This window comes from Cricetulus griseus, chromosome 9, assembly GCF_003668045.3.
Source record: "Cricetulus griseus strain 17A/GY chromosome 9, alternate assembly CriGri-PICRH-1.0, whole genome shotgun sequence".
NCBI classification, from domain to species: Eukaryota; Metazoa; Chordata; class Mammalia; order Rodentia; family Cricetidae; genus Cricetulus; species Cricetulus griseus.
In genome coordinates this window covers 28,329,984-28,344,668 of record NC_048602.1, presented here as the reverse complement: position 1 = coordinate 28,344,668, position 14,685 = coordinate 28,329,984, and the positions used below count along the sequence as shown (strand labels likewise).

The 14,685-nt window shown below is 49.4% G+C and overlaps 1 protein-coding gene across 3 annotated transcripts in view; it reads left to right on the top strand.

The window, feature by feature from the left end:
• Nucleotides 1–14,685, top strand: part of Sympk (symplekin) — a 30,974-nt gene that overhangs the window by 1,877 nt on the left and 14,412 nt on the right. The window contains exons 2-11 of one of the 3 annotated variants that reach the window (XM_027430959.2): nt 1,003–1,054; nt 2,353–2,476; nt 2,619–2,684; nt 4,579–4,632; nt 4,714–4,787; nt 7,234–7,396; nt 8,803–9,052; nt 9,314–9,484; nt 10,526–10,765; nt 14,451–14,605. In XM_027430959.2, the coding sequence (XP_027286760.1) occupies nt 2,372–2,476; nt 2,619–2,684; nt 4,579–4,632; nt 4,714–4,787; nt 7,234–7,396; nt 8,803–9,052; nt 9,314–9,484; nt 10,526–10,765; nt 14,451–14,605 (1,278 nt within the window). In that variant the 5' untranslated portion in view covers nt 1,003–1,054; nt 2,353–2,371. The remainder of the gene's footprint in view (nt 1–1,002; nt 1,055–2,352; nt 2,477–2,618; nt 2,685–4,578; nt 4,633–4,713; nt 4,788–7,233; nt 7,397–8,802; nt 9,053–9,313; nt 9,485–10,525; nt 10,766–14,450; nt 14,606–14,685) is intronic. The other 2 variants (XM_027430961.2, XM_027430960.2) reach the window with 2 other exon arrangements.

Here is a 14,685-nt window from a genome sequence, read left to right as displayed (position 1 = left end):
CCGCCTGAAATCGGTGGTTAATTGCATTAATGTCATAAAATGATTTTGCAGCTGTAGGGGGAAAAAAAAAGGAAGGGAAAAAAAAAAATAGACTGAGCTCCAGCATTTATTAGGAGAAAAACCGAAATAGAAAAGTATCCAGATAGAAAACAGGAAAGTATCCAGAAGTTCTCACGTGTGGATGGATTCAAGCCAACCTTAGATTGAAATATTCAGGCAGCGCACACCTTTGATCCTGGGAAGCACCGGCAAGCGGATTTCTGTGAGTTCGAGGCCAGCCTGGTCTACAGAGTGAGTTCCAGGACAGCCAGGGCTACGCAAAGAAACCCTGTCTCCGAAAAAGAAAAATATTCAGGAAACCAATTTAAGCTGGCCCTGTGTAGACTTTTTTTTTTTTTTTTTAAACGTTAGTCCTGAAACAATACAATGTAACAATGTTTACATAGTGTTTATATTGCATTAGGTACTAAGTGATCTGGAGATGATTTAAACCAGGCTGAGTGGCACAGACTTGTAATTCCAGCTACTTAAGACACAGACAGGAGGATCACAAAGTTCTAGTCCTTGCCAGAACTACAGAATGAGTTTATTGGTAGCCTGGGCAACTTAGTGAGACCCTGTCTCAAAGTCTTAACAGTAAAAAGGACTGGGGATGTAACTCAGTGATAGAGCACTTGCCTGTCATGCAGGGTTCCATCTCTAGCCAGCCTGAGAGAGAGGAGAGGGAGGAGGGAGGGTTTTAAAAGTGTGCCAGAGCATGTGTGAATTTCACATGAACACTGCTCTTTTGTTTGGGGCAAGGTCTCCTGGCCAGGCTGGCTTCCCAACTCACTATGTATGGAAGATGACCTTGAGTTTAACACCACGGGATTTATGTGTTGCTTGGGATGGAGCCTGGGGATTTGTGCCTGTTAAACAACTGAGTACCAACTGTGCTCTATCCCTAGCCCCAACAAACAGTACTGCCTTTTTTTTTTTTTTTTTTTTTTTTTTTGGAGACAGAGTGACCCTGAGAGATCATCTTGCCTCTGCCCCTAGTGCTGGGATTAAAAGGGTATGTATGCCATCACGTCTGGCCAAACAGTGCTATTTTAAATAAGGGTTTGAATTTTGATAGGAAGGAGGCCCTGGGGCCAGTCTCCAATACCAATGGGCAGCTGAACATCATTTTCACTAATTTAAAAATTTGTCAGAAAGAGGAACAGGAATATATATGCTCAAGACAAAACAAACCCCGGAAAATTAAAGAGTAAACCAAAGAGGAAGGAAAATTTTGTTGGTTCTTGATGTATCATCCAGAAGAAGAGTGGAAAGTTTCTTACTTTCTGGTTCAAGGAGCATTGTGGTGTGTTCTGTTGGGTGGCCATGCTGTTGGTGTAATGAACAGACATGGGGCATGGATGTGCGCAGGGTGTGTGTGTGTGATTTGGAGTGGGGAAGGCCTTGCTATGGAAGAAAGGACTAGATCTCTGGGGGCAAGAGAAGAGACACTATGAGAAAGGGAGTGCGGGGTGGGGTCAGCTGACAGCAAAGCCGTCTCTTGCTTGTTCATTTACCCTGGTGTCCAGCCTGTACTATGAAGGGCCTTGCACGGCCTGCGCAGGCACTGTCCGCCAGCTTGCAGAGCCCTTCAGTTTGTAGGTGTGTCTTCGCAGCCTGGCTCCCTGCTTCAGAACACTGGGTTGGCCTGTGCTGCTTGCTGTTAAAAGTAATGCTATGCATGATGTCTTCTCCGTGACTCTCCTGCATGACCTTGTGATAATTGTGGAAGTTCCTCTCCCTCACTTTCACAGAAGGAACAGTGTAAGGATACTGTATTGCAATGAGTCTTCTGTTTTCTCTCTCTCTCTCTCTCTCTCTCTCTCTCTCTCTCTCTGTTTTGTTTTTGTTTTTTTTTGTGTTTGTTTATTTTTTTTGAGACAGTATAAAGTAGCCCTGGCTGGCCTTAAGCTCCTGATGTTGCCACCTACCTACATCTTGAAAATGCTGAGATAGAGATGTGTGCCACCATGCCCGCTCACATAGATGGCCTTTCGGCAGCCCTGGTTGACCAGGGAACGTGTGGTGTGCACACTGTCACTCCAGCTCTTGGGAGGCAGGCACAGACAGAAGGGAGTAGGGGGTGAGGACCATCTTTGGCTACCTAGTGAGTCTGAGACCAGCCCAACCTACACGATACCCGGTGTTTAAAAAAGATGACAAAAAGTATTGGAGCTGAAGCATTGTGCATGCCTCTGACCGAGACACTGTTCTCCCCGGCCTTGGATCCCCTGCATGTGAACATAAACCCTCTAACTACCCTACGGGGAAGAAGGAGGACTGGATAGAGAAACTTACTATTTTCTTTTCCAGGGAGACCCTGACAGCAGTCATGGCAAGTGGCAGTGGGGACAGTGTCACCCGCCGGAGCGTGGCATCACAGTTTTTCACACAAGAGGAAGGGCCAGGCGTTGATGGCATGACCACTTCTGAGAGGGTGAGTATAACTGAGGGGTTGGGAGTGAGAGAGAGTGACTCTTACCTTGGCATGATGCTGCCCAGACAGCAGAGCTCAAGACTGTGGGGCTTGGCCTGGGCCAGCGAGACAGGCCGTGACACTTGCTTGTCCCTCCTTCCAGGTGGTAGATCTTCTGAACCAGGCAGCGCTGATCACCAATGACTCCAAAATCACAGTGCTCAAACAGGTGAGGTGGGGGGTCAGGGACAGAGTCACTGAGAGAGCGTTGCTAGCAGCTGCAGTCACACATGCCTGCAGTATACACACACACACACACACACACCGAGATACACTCATACATGATGGCACATGTGCACTTGTACAGTCCTGCACCCCGGAGTGCAGTGTTGTAAAGCATGCTTGTTCAGTGCTTCCCAAACTCTGGGACTCGGGGTGCTGGGTGGAGGGGTCACCTGTAGTTCATGCACAGAGAAGCAGACTCTGCTAGTGGCTAGCCAAACCAGCCCTTAGATTCTGGGGTCCACCTGCAGATCCTGTGCCTTTCCTCTCTCCCATGGTCCAGTAGGGTGGACAGACAGTGATGACCCATGGTGGGTAAGGCTGACAAGCAGAATTAAGAGAGGGCTCCTGGCTAGGCAGTGGTGGCTCACACCTTTAATCCCAGCACATAGGAGGCAGAGGCAGGCGGATCTCTGTGAGTTCGTGGCCAGCCTGGTCTCCAGAGCGAGTGCCAGACAGCCAGCAGCCAGGACTGTTTCACAGAGAAAGCCTATCTGGGAAAAAAAAAAAAAAACCTGACATGTAAGAGGCCTCAGGAAATGGGCTCTCCTGGTCAGAATACTTGCTGGATGCTGACATTGTGAGGACGGAGAACTGTCAGACAGGTAATAGGAGGCTGAACCTCAGGAAGGCAGGAGCTCGAGGTTTTCTTCTTTTCTTTTCCTTATCCTTGTGGCCGGACCTAGAGCCTTGGCTTGCCAGGCAAGCAGTCTATTGTTGAGCTACATTTTTGGCCCTCTTACTGTTCATTCAAATTCATTCATTCATTCATTCATTTGGGCTTTATTTATTTGTTTGTTTGTTTATTTATTTATTTGAGGCAGGGTCTCTCTATGTAGTCCCGGCATTTTAGAGCTCAATGTGTAAATCAGGCTTGCCTCAAAATCACAGCAATCCACCTGCCTCTGCCCTTGCCTTTGCCCCTGCCCCTGCCCAAGTGCTGGGATTAGAGGTGTGTACCCCCACAGCTGGTTTACTTTTATTTTGAGAAGTATTCTTACTGTGTTTTTCAAACTGGCCTGAACCCGCCCTGCAGCCTTGGTGGCTGCTGAACTTATAATCTTCCTGTCTCTTCAAGTAGCTTGGATTGTAGGCCTGTGCCACCAGACTCAGCTCTCTCTCTAGTCCTCTGGAAGAGCAGCCAGTGCTCTTAACTGCTGAGCCCTCTCTCCAGACCCTATCTTTAAATTAGGCACTTATTTTTTTATTTTCCTGGTATGTCTGGTGTGCATGTATGCTTGTTCACATGGATGGAGGTGCCTGGTTGCTTGGTGTGAGGTACAGGCATGTGTGCACACATGTATGTGTTGACATGTGTGTTTCTTAGTCACTGTCTGCTTGGTTGAGGCAGGGTCTCTCAGTAGACCCCAAAGCCTGCTGAGCCATTAGTCTAGCCTGCCAGGTTGCCCTGGGATCCTGCCTCTGTCTCCAAAGTGCTGGGACTTTGGCTGTGTTGCTTCAGAGATCCAAAATGCCCTGGGGCTTGTGGAGGGAGTGTTTACCCACCGAGCCATCTCCACGTCCCATACTTTTATACTCTTTGCCTCAGGTATGCCTGCACAGCACGTGGGTATCGGGGCAACTTGCTGGAAATCTTTCTACCAAGAGGCTCCCAGAGAGTCTGTTTAGATCTTGAGGCATGGGTGGCTAGCACTTTACCCCCTAAGCCATCCTGATGGCCCTTATTTTTAGTTTTTTTAGATAGAGTCCATAGTATAGACTGCCTTGATAGCATGACAATCCTGCCTCAGCCTCCCAAGTACAGGGACTATGAAGAAGAGCCACCGTGCCTGGCTTTGGAGCCTGGTTCCAGGTCTGTTCTTCCTCCCCCAATCTCCTAGGTCCAGGAGCTGATCATCAACAAAGACCCCACCCTGCTCGACAACTTCTTGGATGTGAGTGATGGCCCTGGGGTGGGATAAAGGTGAGGTGATGCTCCTTGGTGTGGCTAAGCCATCTCCCTTCCGACATCACAGGAGATCATCGCTTTCCAAGCAGACAAGTCCATCGAGGTGCGCAAGTTCGTCATAGGCTTCATCGAGGAGGCATGGTACGCGCCTCTTTAGAGTCCTGGGGGCCTGGCGCATGTCCCCAGAGTTCCTCCCCCGCCACACAGCCCCTGCCCTTGAAGCAACACTTCATGGCTGCTTTGTTGGTTGAAGTGGCGGTTCTCCTTTCAGAACACAGGCAGCCGCTGCTTGCTGCTTGCCATCTCAGTCTCCGCTGTGGCTACTCCTGAACCAGGCTGATGTGATATGGTACTGGGAGGTGAACTCAGGTTCTCAGGAGCCGACTGCTGAGCCGTCCCTCCACCCCGGACCATGTTAAAACAGTCATAAGTGCTGATTAGTACAGTCACTCTGTAGTTCTTGATTTGCTTTAGACAAGAACTGATGCAGCTCAGGCTGGCCTGGAGCTACTTTGTAGCAGAGGATAAAACCTTGAATTTCTGGTCCTCCTGTCCCTGTCTCCTGTTTCTGGAATGGGAGGTTTGCTCCCAGTCCCTGGCCTCATAGTCTAGTTGGGAACCATCTGCAGAGGGAAGTCATACCCTCACCAACCTCTGCGCGTAGCTAGGCCATCTGCTGAGCGGATATGGCATCTTACTGTGCCTCTCCTACACTCCTGCCGGTCCTCCGAGCACTCGCCTGACCCCATCTCCCTCTGCTCCTCACAAAACGCCAGTGTCCTTCCTAGCCAGTCTGCTTCTGCCTGACCTGGGGCCATTCCATCACTTCTCCAGGTTCCTCAGAAAACCTTGCCTGAGCATTCCCTTTGACTCCTGTCTTCACTGTCGCTGTTTTTTTTGTGGTGCTCCACACTGCTTGAAATTGCCTGGGTAATTCACCAAAAAATAAATGGTGGCTTCACAGCAGGGCCTCCATATCCCAGTGTTTCCTCAAACAAGATTGGTTCTAACAGTGGTGACAGTGTAGGTGTTGAACAAGCAAGGACATCTAGTAATGGCTTGACCCCTCTTGCCTTTGATCTCCACAGCAGCCCTGGATAGCCAGTCACCCTCTCTGAGATTCAGAATGGGAAGTAGCTGGTTCCTTTCTCTATTCACGTTTGGCTCTGCAAGGGGGAGGAGATAAAATAGCTCTTTTTGTTACCCTGCTAGCCTGCCAGGAGCTATTGAGTCTTGTTGACTTATTTGTTATTCAACCTTCATCATGAGGCTTTGAGGTGATTTGGAGGGTCCGGTGGGTTTTCCCCGAGTTCACTTGGCCGAACTTGGCAGACCTAGGATACTTTACTCTGTGTCTCTGACCCCATTGCCCCACATTGGCACACTCGCCTCTTTACTGGGAACATTGGTGATAGTTTTTCATGTTGTTTGCTAGAGACAGGTTCTTACTGTGGCCTTGAACTTGGGGCAGTCCTCCTCCCTCTCAGCCTCCCAGGTGCTGAGATTGTGGCATACCACATCCAGCTGTACTAAATTTTAGGAGTTCGCAAAAAATTGTGTAACAGATGTGTCCAGTGAGCAAAACTGTGTAATGCCCTGTCTTCCAGAATTTGACACTCAAGTTTTATTTTATTTTATTTTATTTTATTTTATTTTTGTCTAGACAGGGTCTCACGTAACCCAGGCCTACAGCCAGTGCTCTTAAACACTGAGCCATCTCTCCAGCCCACCATTTTTTTGTCTTCTCTTTTCCTTCCCTCCTTCCTTCCCTCCTTCCTTCCTTCCTTCCTTCCTTCCTTCCTTCCTTCCTCTCTTTCTTTGGTGTTTCATGTTTTTTGAACGGTGTAACTGGTGCTTGGAATCAGAACGGAACGTACATTGTGAAAAGAATCCCATTAACGTGTTGCGCTCCGGGGGCGGGCCTTCTCAGATTGCTTTGTTCCTTGGCCAGACGTCACTGGAGGCCTTTGATTCTTTCTGGCAGCCAAAGTGACCCTGCCAGTTCTTAGCCCTACCAAAGGGTCCCTGATGTGGGAGCCTTCAGGCCTGAGTAAACAAAACTAGGTGTTTTCCTAAGTCCTTTCATTGCACGCTCGGTGGTTTTGGTGGCTGTTTTTACCACCTGTGCTGTGGGTGTTCTCCAAGTAAGATAAGGAATGGGGCTAGGGATGTGGCTCCGTTAGAATGCTTGCCGAGCATGCACAGAGCCTTGGGTTCCATCCCCAGCACTTTAGAAATCTGTGTGGTGGTACACACTTACAAATCCTAGCACAGGAGGTGTGGAGGCAGGAGCATCTGGAGCCCAAGGTCATCCTCAGCTGTTAGATAGTTAGAGGCCAAGCTGGGGCTGAGACTCTGTCTCAGAGAAAAAGATGATGGCCTGCTCAAACTTCAAACAATTGTTGGCTGTCCCTTACTTAGACAGCTGGACCCTACAGAGTTGCGGGAGTGAAGGCCGCAGGGCCAGCTGTGGTACAGTGAGGTGTCGCCATCATCCGACACTACGGGGAGTACTGACCATAAAGAGTCCCCACCTCCACCTCAGTCTCTTGATTCACAGGCCTGAGTCCCTATTCCCTACCCCAAGGCCAGCATTACCTGTCCCCTTCTCTTCCATCCCCAGCAAGCGGGACATTGAGCTGCTGCTAAAACTGATCGCCAACCTCAACATGCTCCTGCGGGACGAAAATGTGAACGTGGTAAAGAAAGCCATCCTCACCATGACGCAGCTCTACAAGGTGGCCCTGCAGGTGAGCAGCGCAGCTGGGCCTTCCCAGCCGGGGTGGCCTTCCTTACAGTCCAAGCCATGCCAGGGGTCGAGGTCAAGGCTGAGTTGCCCAGAGAAACCTTGAATTTCCCTCTCCCTGCCCACACTTCCTCCTTTTGCTGGGTTATGGCCTGTGTTGCCAGTCGTGGCAAGCATAAGCTTGTCATAAGTGAATCTGCTGCTGTTGTGAGAACAGACAGCAAGGCATCTAATGTTTGGGTCCACTCATTTATGTATTCCACAGACATTCCCCAAGAATGTCCACTCTCAAGCCCTGACAGGTGGTTCAGGGGATGGCCAGGACCAAGATTCTAGATGCAGTGCTAGCTCAGTGAGGGATGCAGGGCAGCCAGGTGTGGGTTGCTCACCTGCCAACCTAGCATGTGTAAGGCTAGGGCAGAAAGAGTTCAAGGCCACCTTGGACTGCAGAAATAATAGCAGTTTTTTAAAAAGGACCACAAATCTACAGAGATGGCCAAGCTGTTGGGAATGCTTGTTCTTCCAGAGGGCCCGGGTTCACTTCCACATGGTCTCTCGTAACCATCTGTAACTCCAATTTCTTTCTTTTTTGGGGGTGGGGGGTGGGGGGCTTTCGAGACAGGGTTTCTCTGTGGCTTTGGAGGCTGTCCTGGAACTCGCTCTTGTAGACCAGGCTGGTCTCGAACTCACAGAGATCCACCTGCCTCTGCCTCCCGAGTACTGGGATTAAAGGCGTGTGCCACCAATGCCCATCCAATTTCAGGTCATCCGATGCTCTCTTCTGACTTCCTCGGGTACTGCATACATGTGTTGCACAGATATATGCAGACAAAACACCCATACACATAAAAATAAACATCTTTGAAAAGGAGAATCACACGAGTTCTCAGTTGTTATTTGATGACACAGGAGTGAGTTTATTGGTTGGGCCATTCATTGTTAGCAAAATGAAGCCAGTCAGTCACTGCTGCTTTTTTGGGGAGTGGTATAGGGTGCTTTGTCTGCGTACATGTCTATGCAGTGTGTGTACAGTGCCTGTAGAGGCCAGAAGAGAACATCAGATCTTCTGGAACTGCAGTAGCAGACAGGGAGAGATGCCATGTGGGTATGGGAATGCAACCTGGGCTCTCTGCAAGAGCAGCCCATACTCTTTAACTGCTCCCCTATCTCTTGAGCCCTGCTGACCCCTCTGAGGTGACTGCTCCTGTGTCTTGAGGTCTGATACTTCATCACTGGCTTAGCTGTGTCTTGGTTGCCCCCATCCTAGCCTTGCCCAGTACTGAGCATAGCTGTTGGTTTAACTAAGTGAATGTGCTCACAGTCATTCAGTCTGCAGGTGGGGGGCGGATCCTGCTCACGGTGATGTGTTGTCTTCGCTGTCTGTCTTTTCTATTCCTGACCCCTCGGCAGTGGATGGTGAAGTCTCGGGTCATCAACGATCTCCAGGAGGCCTGCTGGGACATGGTGTCCTCCATGGCTGGGGAAATCATCCTACTCTTGGATTCCGACAACGATGGCATCCGTACACATGCCATCAAGTTTGTGGAGGGCCTCATTGTCACCCTGTCACCCCGCATGGCTGATTCAGAGGTCCCCCGACGCCAAGAGCATGACATCAGTCTGGACCGAATCCCTCGAGATCACCCCTACATCCAGTACAGTGAGTGTTGCTGTTCCCTAGTGCCCTGTGTGTACTCACAGTGCTGTTACAGTGTCTTCTGTAGATACACATGGAGTTTGCTGTACTCATTTTCCTGTAGTATGAGCTCAGTGTGTTTACACCAGAACATAACTGTTGACTCTGGAGGACCAGACTGAGAGCAGTGCTGCTCCAGGGCCTGTTGGGCTGTGAGGGTGGATCTCCATCTAGTCAGGTTGACAGTGGGGCCCCACTGACTGAGCCTCTCTTCTTCCCCGTTAGATGTCCTGTGGGAGGAAGGCAAGGCAGCCTTGGAGCAGCTGCTGAAGTTCATGGTACACCCCGCCATCTCCTCCATCAACCTGACCACAGCCCTGGGCTCCCTTGCCAACATCGCCCGCCAGAGACCCATGTTCATGTCCGAGGTGATCCAGGCCTATGAGACCCTGCATGGTAGGTGGAAGTTCCCCGCCCAAGCCGGCTCCTGGCCAGGTTGCTGCTTCCCCAGGAGCTGTTGAGCTCTGCGCACTCCACTGTTGCATGTTAGATAGAAAGCTTTGGTGTGGGATATAAAACTACCTCAAAGCTGGCTTGAGATGCTGGGCCCCCAAGATCATTTCTCAGAGTCCAGCCTCCCGAGATCCCTCAGAAGAGGAGGCTGCTGACATGTTCCAGTGTTTGTGCCTGGGGTTGAGGCATGATTGGATGCTGGTCGTGGATTTAGTCTGTCAGCCTCTGAGCTCTTGGGTTGGCGTTGTTTCCTGGCTGTTTCTCGAAGCAGTAAAGATGGCCCTAGAGCTGCAGGCTCCCATCCTGTCCACTTAGCAACAGAGAGAGAGGGCAACTCTTTCCCCATCATTCCAGCAAAAGTCAAGGGCCGATGTTCATTGTTTATGATTGGCTGACCAGAGACTGCGAGCCCACCACTGAGCCAATCACAGTGGCCAGGGAAACGCAGTGTTCTCATTGGCCCTGGTCTCCTGCACACTTGGACAGAGGATGGAGACAGGGTGGTTCCCTCAGAAGGGAATGAGGGTGGCACAGGCTGAGGAGCTGATGGTGGATACTGCGCAGGCCGAGTTAGAGGCCTCTTTCTCTGTGGAACAGGGGCAGCTTGCTCACCAAGGTGACTGAGACTCTGGCTGGTCATGCCAGTGACAGGAGGACTGGCCTGAGCTGTGGCAGCTGTGCAGTCAGCAGCTTGTGGAGAAGGTGGCGGTTACAGCTCTCCCCAGGGTAGCAGTGGACTGCAGATCGGAAACGGGAACCTGAGGCTCGAGTGCAGAGAAATAGCATTTAGGTTTCCTCACTTTAAAGGACTAATATCCTAGAGGTCTCTTGGGCTTTCAGTCTCCGCTTGAAAGGGGGAAGCCCACCAGTCCTTCTGTGAGTCTAGGAATTTCCCAGGGAATGGCAGCAAGGGCTGAGAATTGAGCCTGGCAGGCTCCACAGTGATCTGTCCCCAGCACCAAGCTCCCAACTCTGTCCTCACAGCCAACCTGCCCCCAACGCTGGCCAAGTCCCAGGTGAGCAGCGTGCGTAAGAACCTCAAGCTGCACTTGCTGAGTGTGCTCAAGCACCCTGCCTCCTTGGAGTTCCAGGCCCAGATCACCACCCTGCTGGTGGACCTGGGCACCCCCCAGGCAGAGATCGCCCGCAACATGCCCAGCAGCAAAGACTCCCGAAAACGGTCCCGGGATGATGCAGACTCCACGCTGAAGAAGATGAAGCTGGGTGAGTTGGGGTATAAGGCCTGGCTTTGTTACACTGTGCCAAGTTGCATTAATGAATACACAGGGCATTCCATAGTGTGATGTGGGAAACATACCCAAGTAAGTTAACTGTGGTGTTTGTAGGGACTTGAGTCTAGGAGAGGGTGACCTTACCTTGGTCTTTCTGCCTCCATCTCTGGACTGCTGGGATGGTGGGTGTGTGGCCAATTAGGATTCATTTAGATGTTACAAAAAGGAAGTGAGTGACGAGTGGTGTGTTCTTTGTGTTTTCGTTCCTGTTTTATACGTGTGTAGAAGGCGCTTTTCCTTTACTTGATATATATAATTGGATTTTTCTTTTTTTGTTTTGGTTTTTGGAGAAGGCTTTCTCTGTGTAGTCCTGGCTGTCCTGGAACTCACTCTGTAGACCATGCTGGCCTTGAACCCACAGAAATTCACCTGTCTCTGCCTCCTGAGTGCTGATTAAAGCTTTGCGTGTACCACCACCATCTGGCTCAGGGTTTTTGTTTTTGTTTTTAATTTTGAAAACTTGAACATTTTTGTTTTTTATTGAGACACGGTCTTCTGTCTCCAAGTGTGAGGATTGCAGGTGTGTGTCACCTCCCCAGCTCTGAGGTGATTTCTGGGGTACTCAACAATAGTGTTGACATAGCAGCCTCTTAATACCAACATTTTTTAAAATGTCATCTCTGTGTGTAGGATATTTCTGAAATTATGTTGGGGTTTTGTCTTGCTTTTGTCAAGATGTCATTATGTAGTCCTGGCTGGCCTTCGAACACATAGAGATCCACCTGCCTCTGCTTCCGAAGTGCTGGGATGACAGATGTGTGCCAATGCACCCAGCTATGAAATTCTTTTTTTTTTTTAAGATTTTATTTATTATGTATACAACATTCTGCTTCCATGTACATCTGCACACCAGAAGAGGGCACCAGATCTCATTACAGATGGTTGTGAGCCACCATGTGGGTGCTGGGAATTGAACTCAGGACCTCTGGAAGAGCAGTCAGTGCTCTTAACCTCTGAGCCATCTCTCCAGCCCCGAAATTCTTTTTTGTATTCAAATGGAATTAACTTCATAAGGGTTGCTGTGGCCTTTAGCTATATTTCTCCGTTGCTCAGTGAGGGAGAGCAATACTTTGCTCTCCTTTAAGTTTCTGTGGAGGAGATTCTACTGCGATTTTTTTTTTTTAATGGGGGAGGGGAGCACATATGCCAAGTGCGTGTATGGAGGCCAGGGCACAACTTTGTGGGACCTGTCCTCTCCTTCTGGGGATCAGACTGGGATCTTCAGGTTTGTGCGAGAGGGAAGCACCTCTCCCCACTGAGCCTGTTGCTGGCCCTTCATCTTTTCACTATTTATTTTAACGTTTTCATCAGATTCATTCATTTTATGTGTGAGTGTCTTGCTTGTACACATGTATGTTTACCACATGCACGCTTGGTGTCTCCGGAAGACAGAAGGCGGTACCAGATCCCCTGGAACTGGCGTTACAGGTGGTTGTGAACCACTATCTGGGTGTTCTCAAGTCTAAGCTACCTCTACCTCTGCCTTGCATCTTTTTAATGGTGGTCAGGTACTCTGCAATGTGCATGGAAACATTGCCAGTTACATTTGTGGGCATCTTGTTTCTGCCCCTGCTGTAGGACTGTCCTGTGCATCTCACCATAGAACACTCCCAAAGGAAAACACTTCGAGGGGTTGTGCATTGAGTTTGTCTAAAGTCAATTTTCTCTTCTTACTTTTTTTTTTTTTAAAGATTTGTTTTTTATGTTTATTTATTTATCTATTTAAGATTTTATTTATCATGTATACATCATTCTGCTTCCATGTATATCTGCACACCAGAAGAGGGCACCAGATCTCATAACGGATGGTTGTTAGCCACCATGTGGTTGCTGGGAATTGAACTCAGGACCTCTGGAAGAACAGTCAGTGCTCTTAACCTCTGAGCCATCTCTCCAGCCCCCTGTTTATTTATTATATATTATATATATAATATATATATATTTTTTTTTTTTTTTTTTTTTTCGAGACAGGGCTTCTCTGTGTAGCTTTGGAGCCTGTCCTGGAACTCTCTCTGTAGACCAGGCTGGCCTCGAACTCACAGAGATCTGCCTGCCTCTGCCTCCCGAGTTCTGGGATTAAAGGGGTGTGCCACCAGGGCCCGGCTAAAATAATTTATTTAACTTTATTTTCTGTGCATTGGTGTGAAGGTGTCACACCAATCACAAACTAGAGTTTCAGAAGTTGTGAGCTGTCACGTGGGTGCTGGGAATTGAACCTGGGTCCTCTGGAAAAGCAGCCAGTGCTCTTAACCACTGAGCTATCTTTCCAGACCGCCCCCCCCCCTTTTTTTTTTTTTTAAAGTTTCTCTGTGTAGCCATGGCTGTTCTGGAACTTGCTTTGTAGATCAAGCTGGCCTTGAACTTAAAGATCTGCCTGTCTCTGCCTCCCAAGTGCTGGGATTAAAGGCGTGCACCACCACTGCCCACCCGGCTAATACTTACTTTTATTTTTAATGGTGTATACACATATGGGTGTGCGTGCGTGCGTGCGTGCGTGCGTGTATGCATGAGTGCAGTTGCCCACAAAGGCGGGAAGAGGCCATTAGACCCTTTGGAACTGGAGTTACAAGCATTTGTAAGCTGTGTGTCATGAGTGATGGATGCCAAATTTGGGTGTTTGGAAAAACAGCAAATGCTCTGAACGGTTGAGCCATTTGTCCAGCTCCGTATTTCCTTAAGCTTCTTGTTTTAAAGTGATTTTGGATGGACAGACACGTTGCAGAAGTGGTACTGGAGGCGCCTGTGTGCTGTTCATGGGTATCCATCACACATTGTGTTTGGCCCATGTGTCTCTCACGCGCTCACCCAGCTAACACTGTGTCCATATCTCCTGAGCGGTCCCCTGCTGTGGAATGCCAGTCTTCTAGCAAGGAATGGTGGTGCATGCCTCTGATCCCAGCACTTGGGGTCTCAATCAGGAGGGTCCAGGTCCCAACTAGTCTGAGATAGATAGTAAATTTTAGCCAGCCTGAGCTACATAAGACAGTGTCTCAAAAAAGGGAGGCTGGTTGGGGCTGGTGATATGGCTCAAGGGTTAAGAGTGGTATCTACTCTTTCAGAGGACCCCGGTTCAATTCCCAGTGGTGACATGGCAGCCCATAACCATTTGTTAGCCCAATCCTAGGGGATCCTTGCCCTCTTTTGACTTCCACATGCACACACATGGTGCACAGATATACATACATGCAGGCAAATACCCATATACTTAAACTCAAGAAGCATCTCCTTTAGAAGGTGACGTAGAATGGTGTCAGTGATAGGGACAGTAACAGCATGCTGTCTCTCACTGGGAGCACCTACCTAGAGAGTACAGGGTCCTGCGTTCCATCCTCAGTATGGACTATATTAATAGTATCGTCATCTCAGAGCTTAATGTGATCAGCTAGAGGTTTTTGGCTTTTTGCCATGTTCCAGATGAGACCGGGGCACCAGGAAGAGGTGGGTGCCTGGGGCCCTATGTCACTTTCACGGCCATGACAAACTGCAGCTTAGGTCCTTCCTTGCCTGCTGTGTGGCTGCTTCATGCAGTGGCTTGCTAGAGGCAGGGTCCCCTGGCTCCCTGACACAGGTCCAGCTGCAGTCTAGAAAGCCAGCCTTTTCCCTTCTTCCCTTCTCAGAGCCCAACTTGGGAGAAGATGATGAGGACAAAGACTTGGAACCTGGCCCATCAGGGACTTCAAAGGCCTCAGCCCAGATCTCAGGCCAGTCAGACACGGACATCACTGCTGAGTTCTTGCAGCCTCTGCTAACACCTGACAATGTGGCCAATCTGGTGAGGAGGGTTAGGTTGTCCCTTGGATAGGCCTTTCCTCTCACCCCTCCTCCTTCGAGAAGCCATTTATCCTCATTATC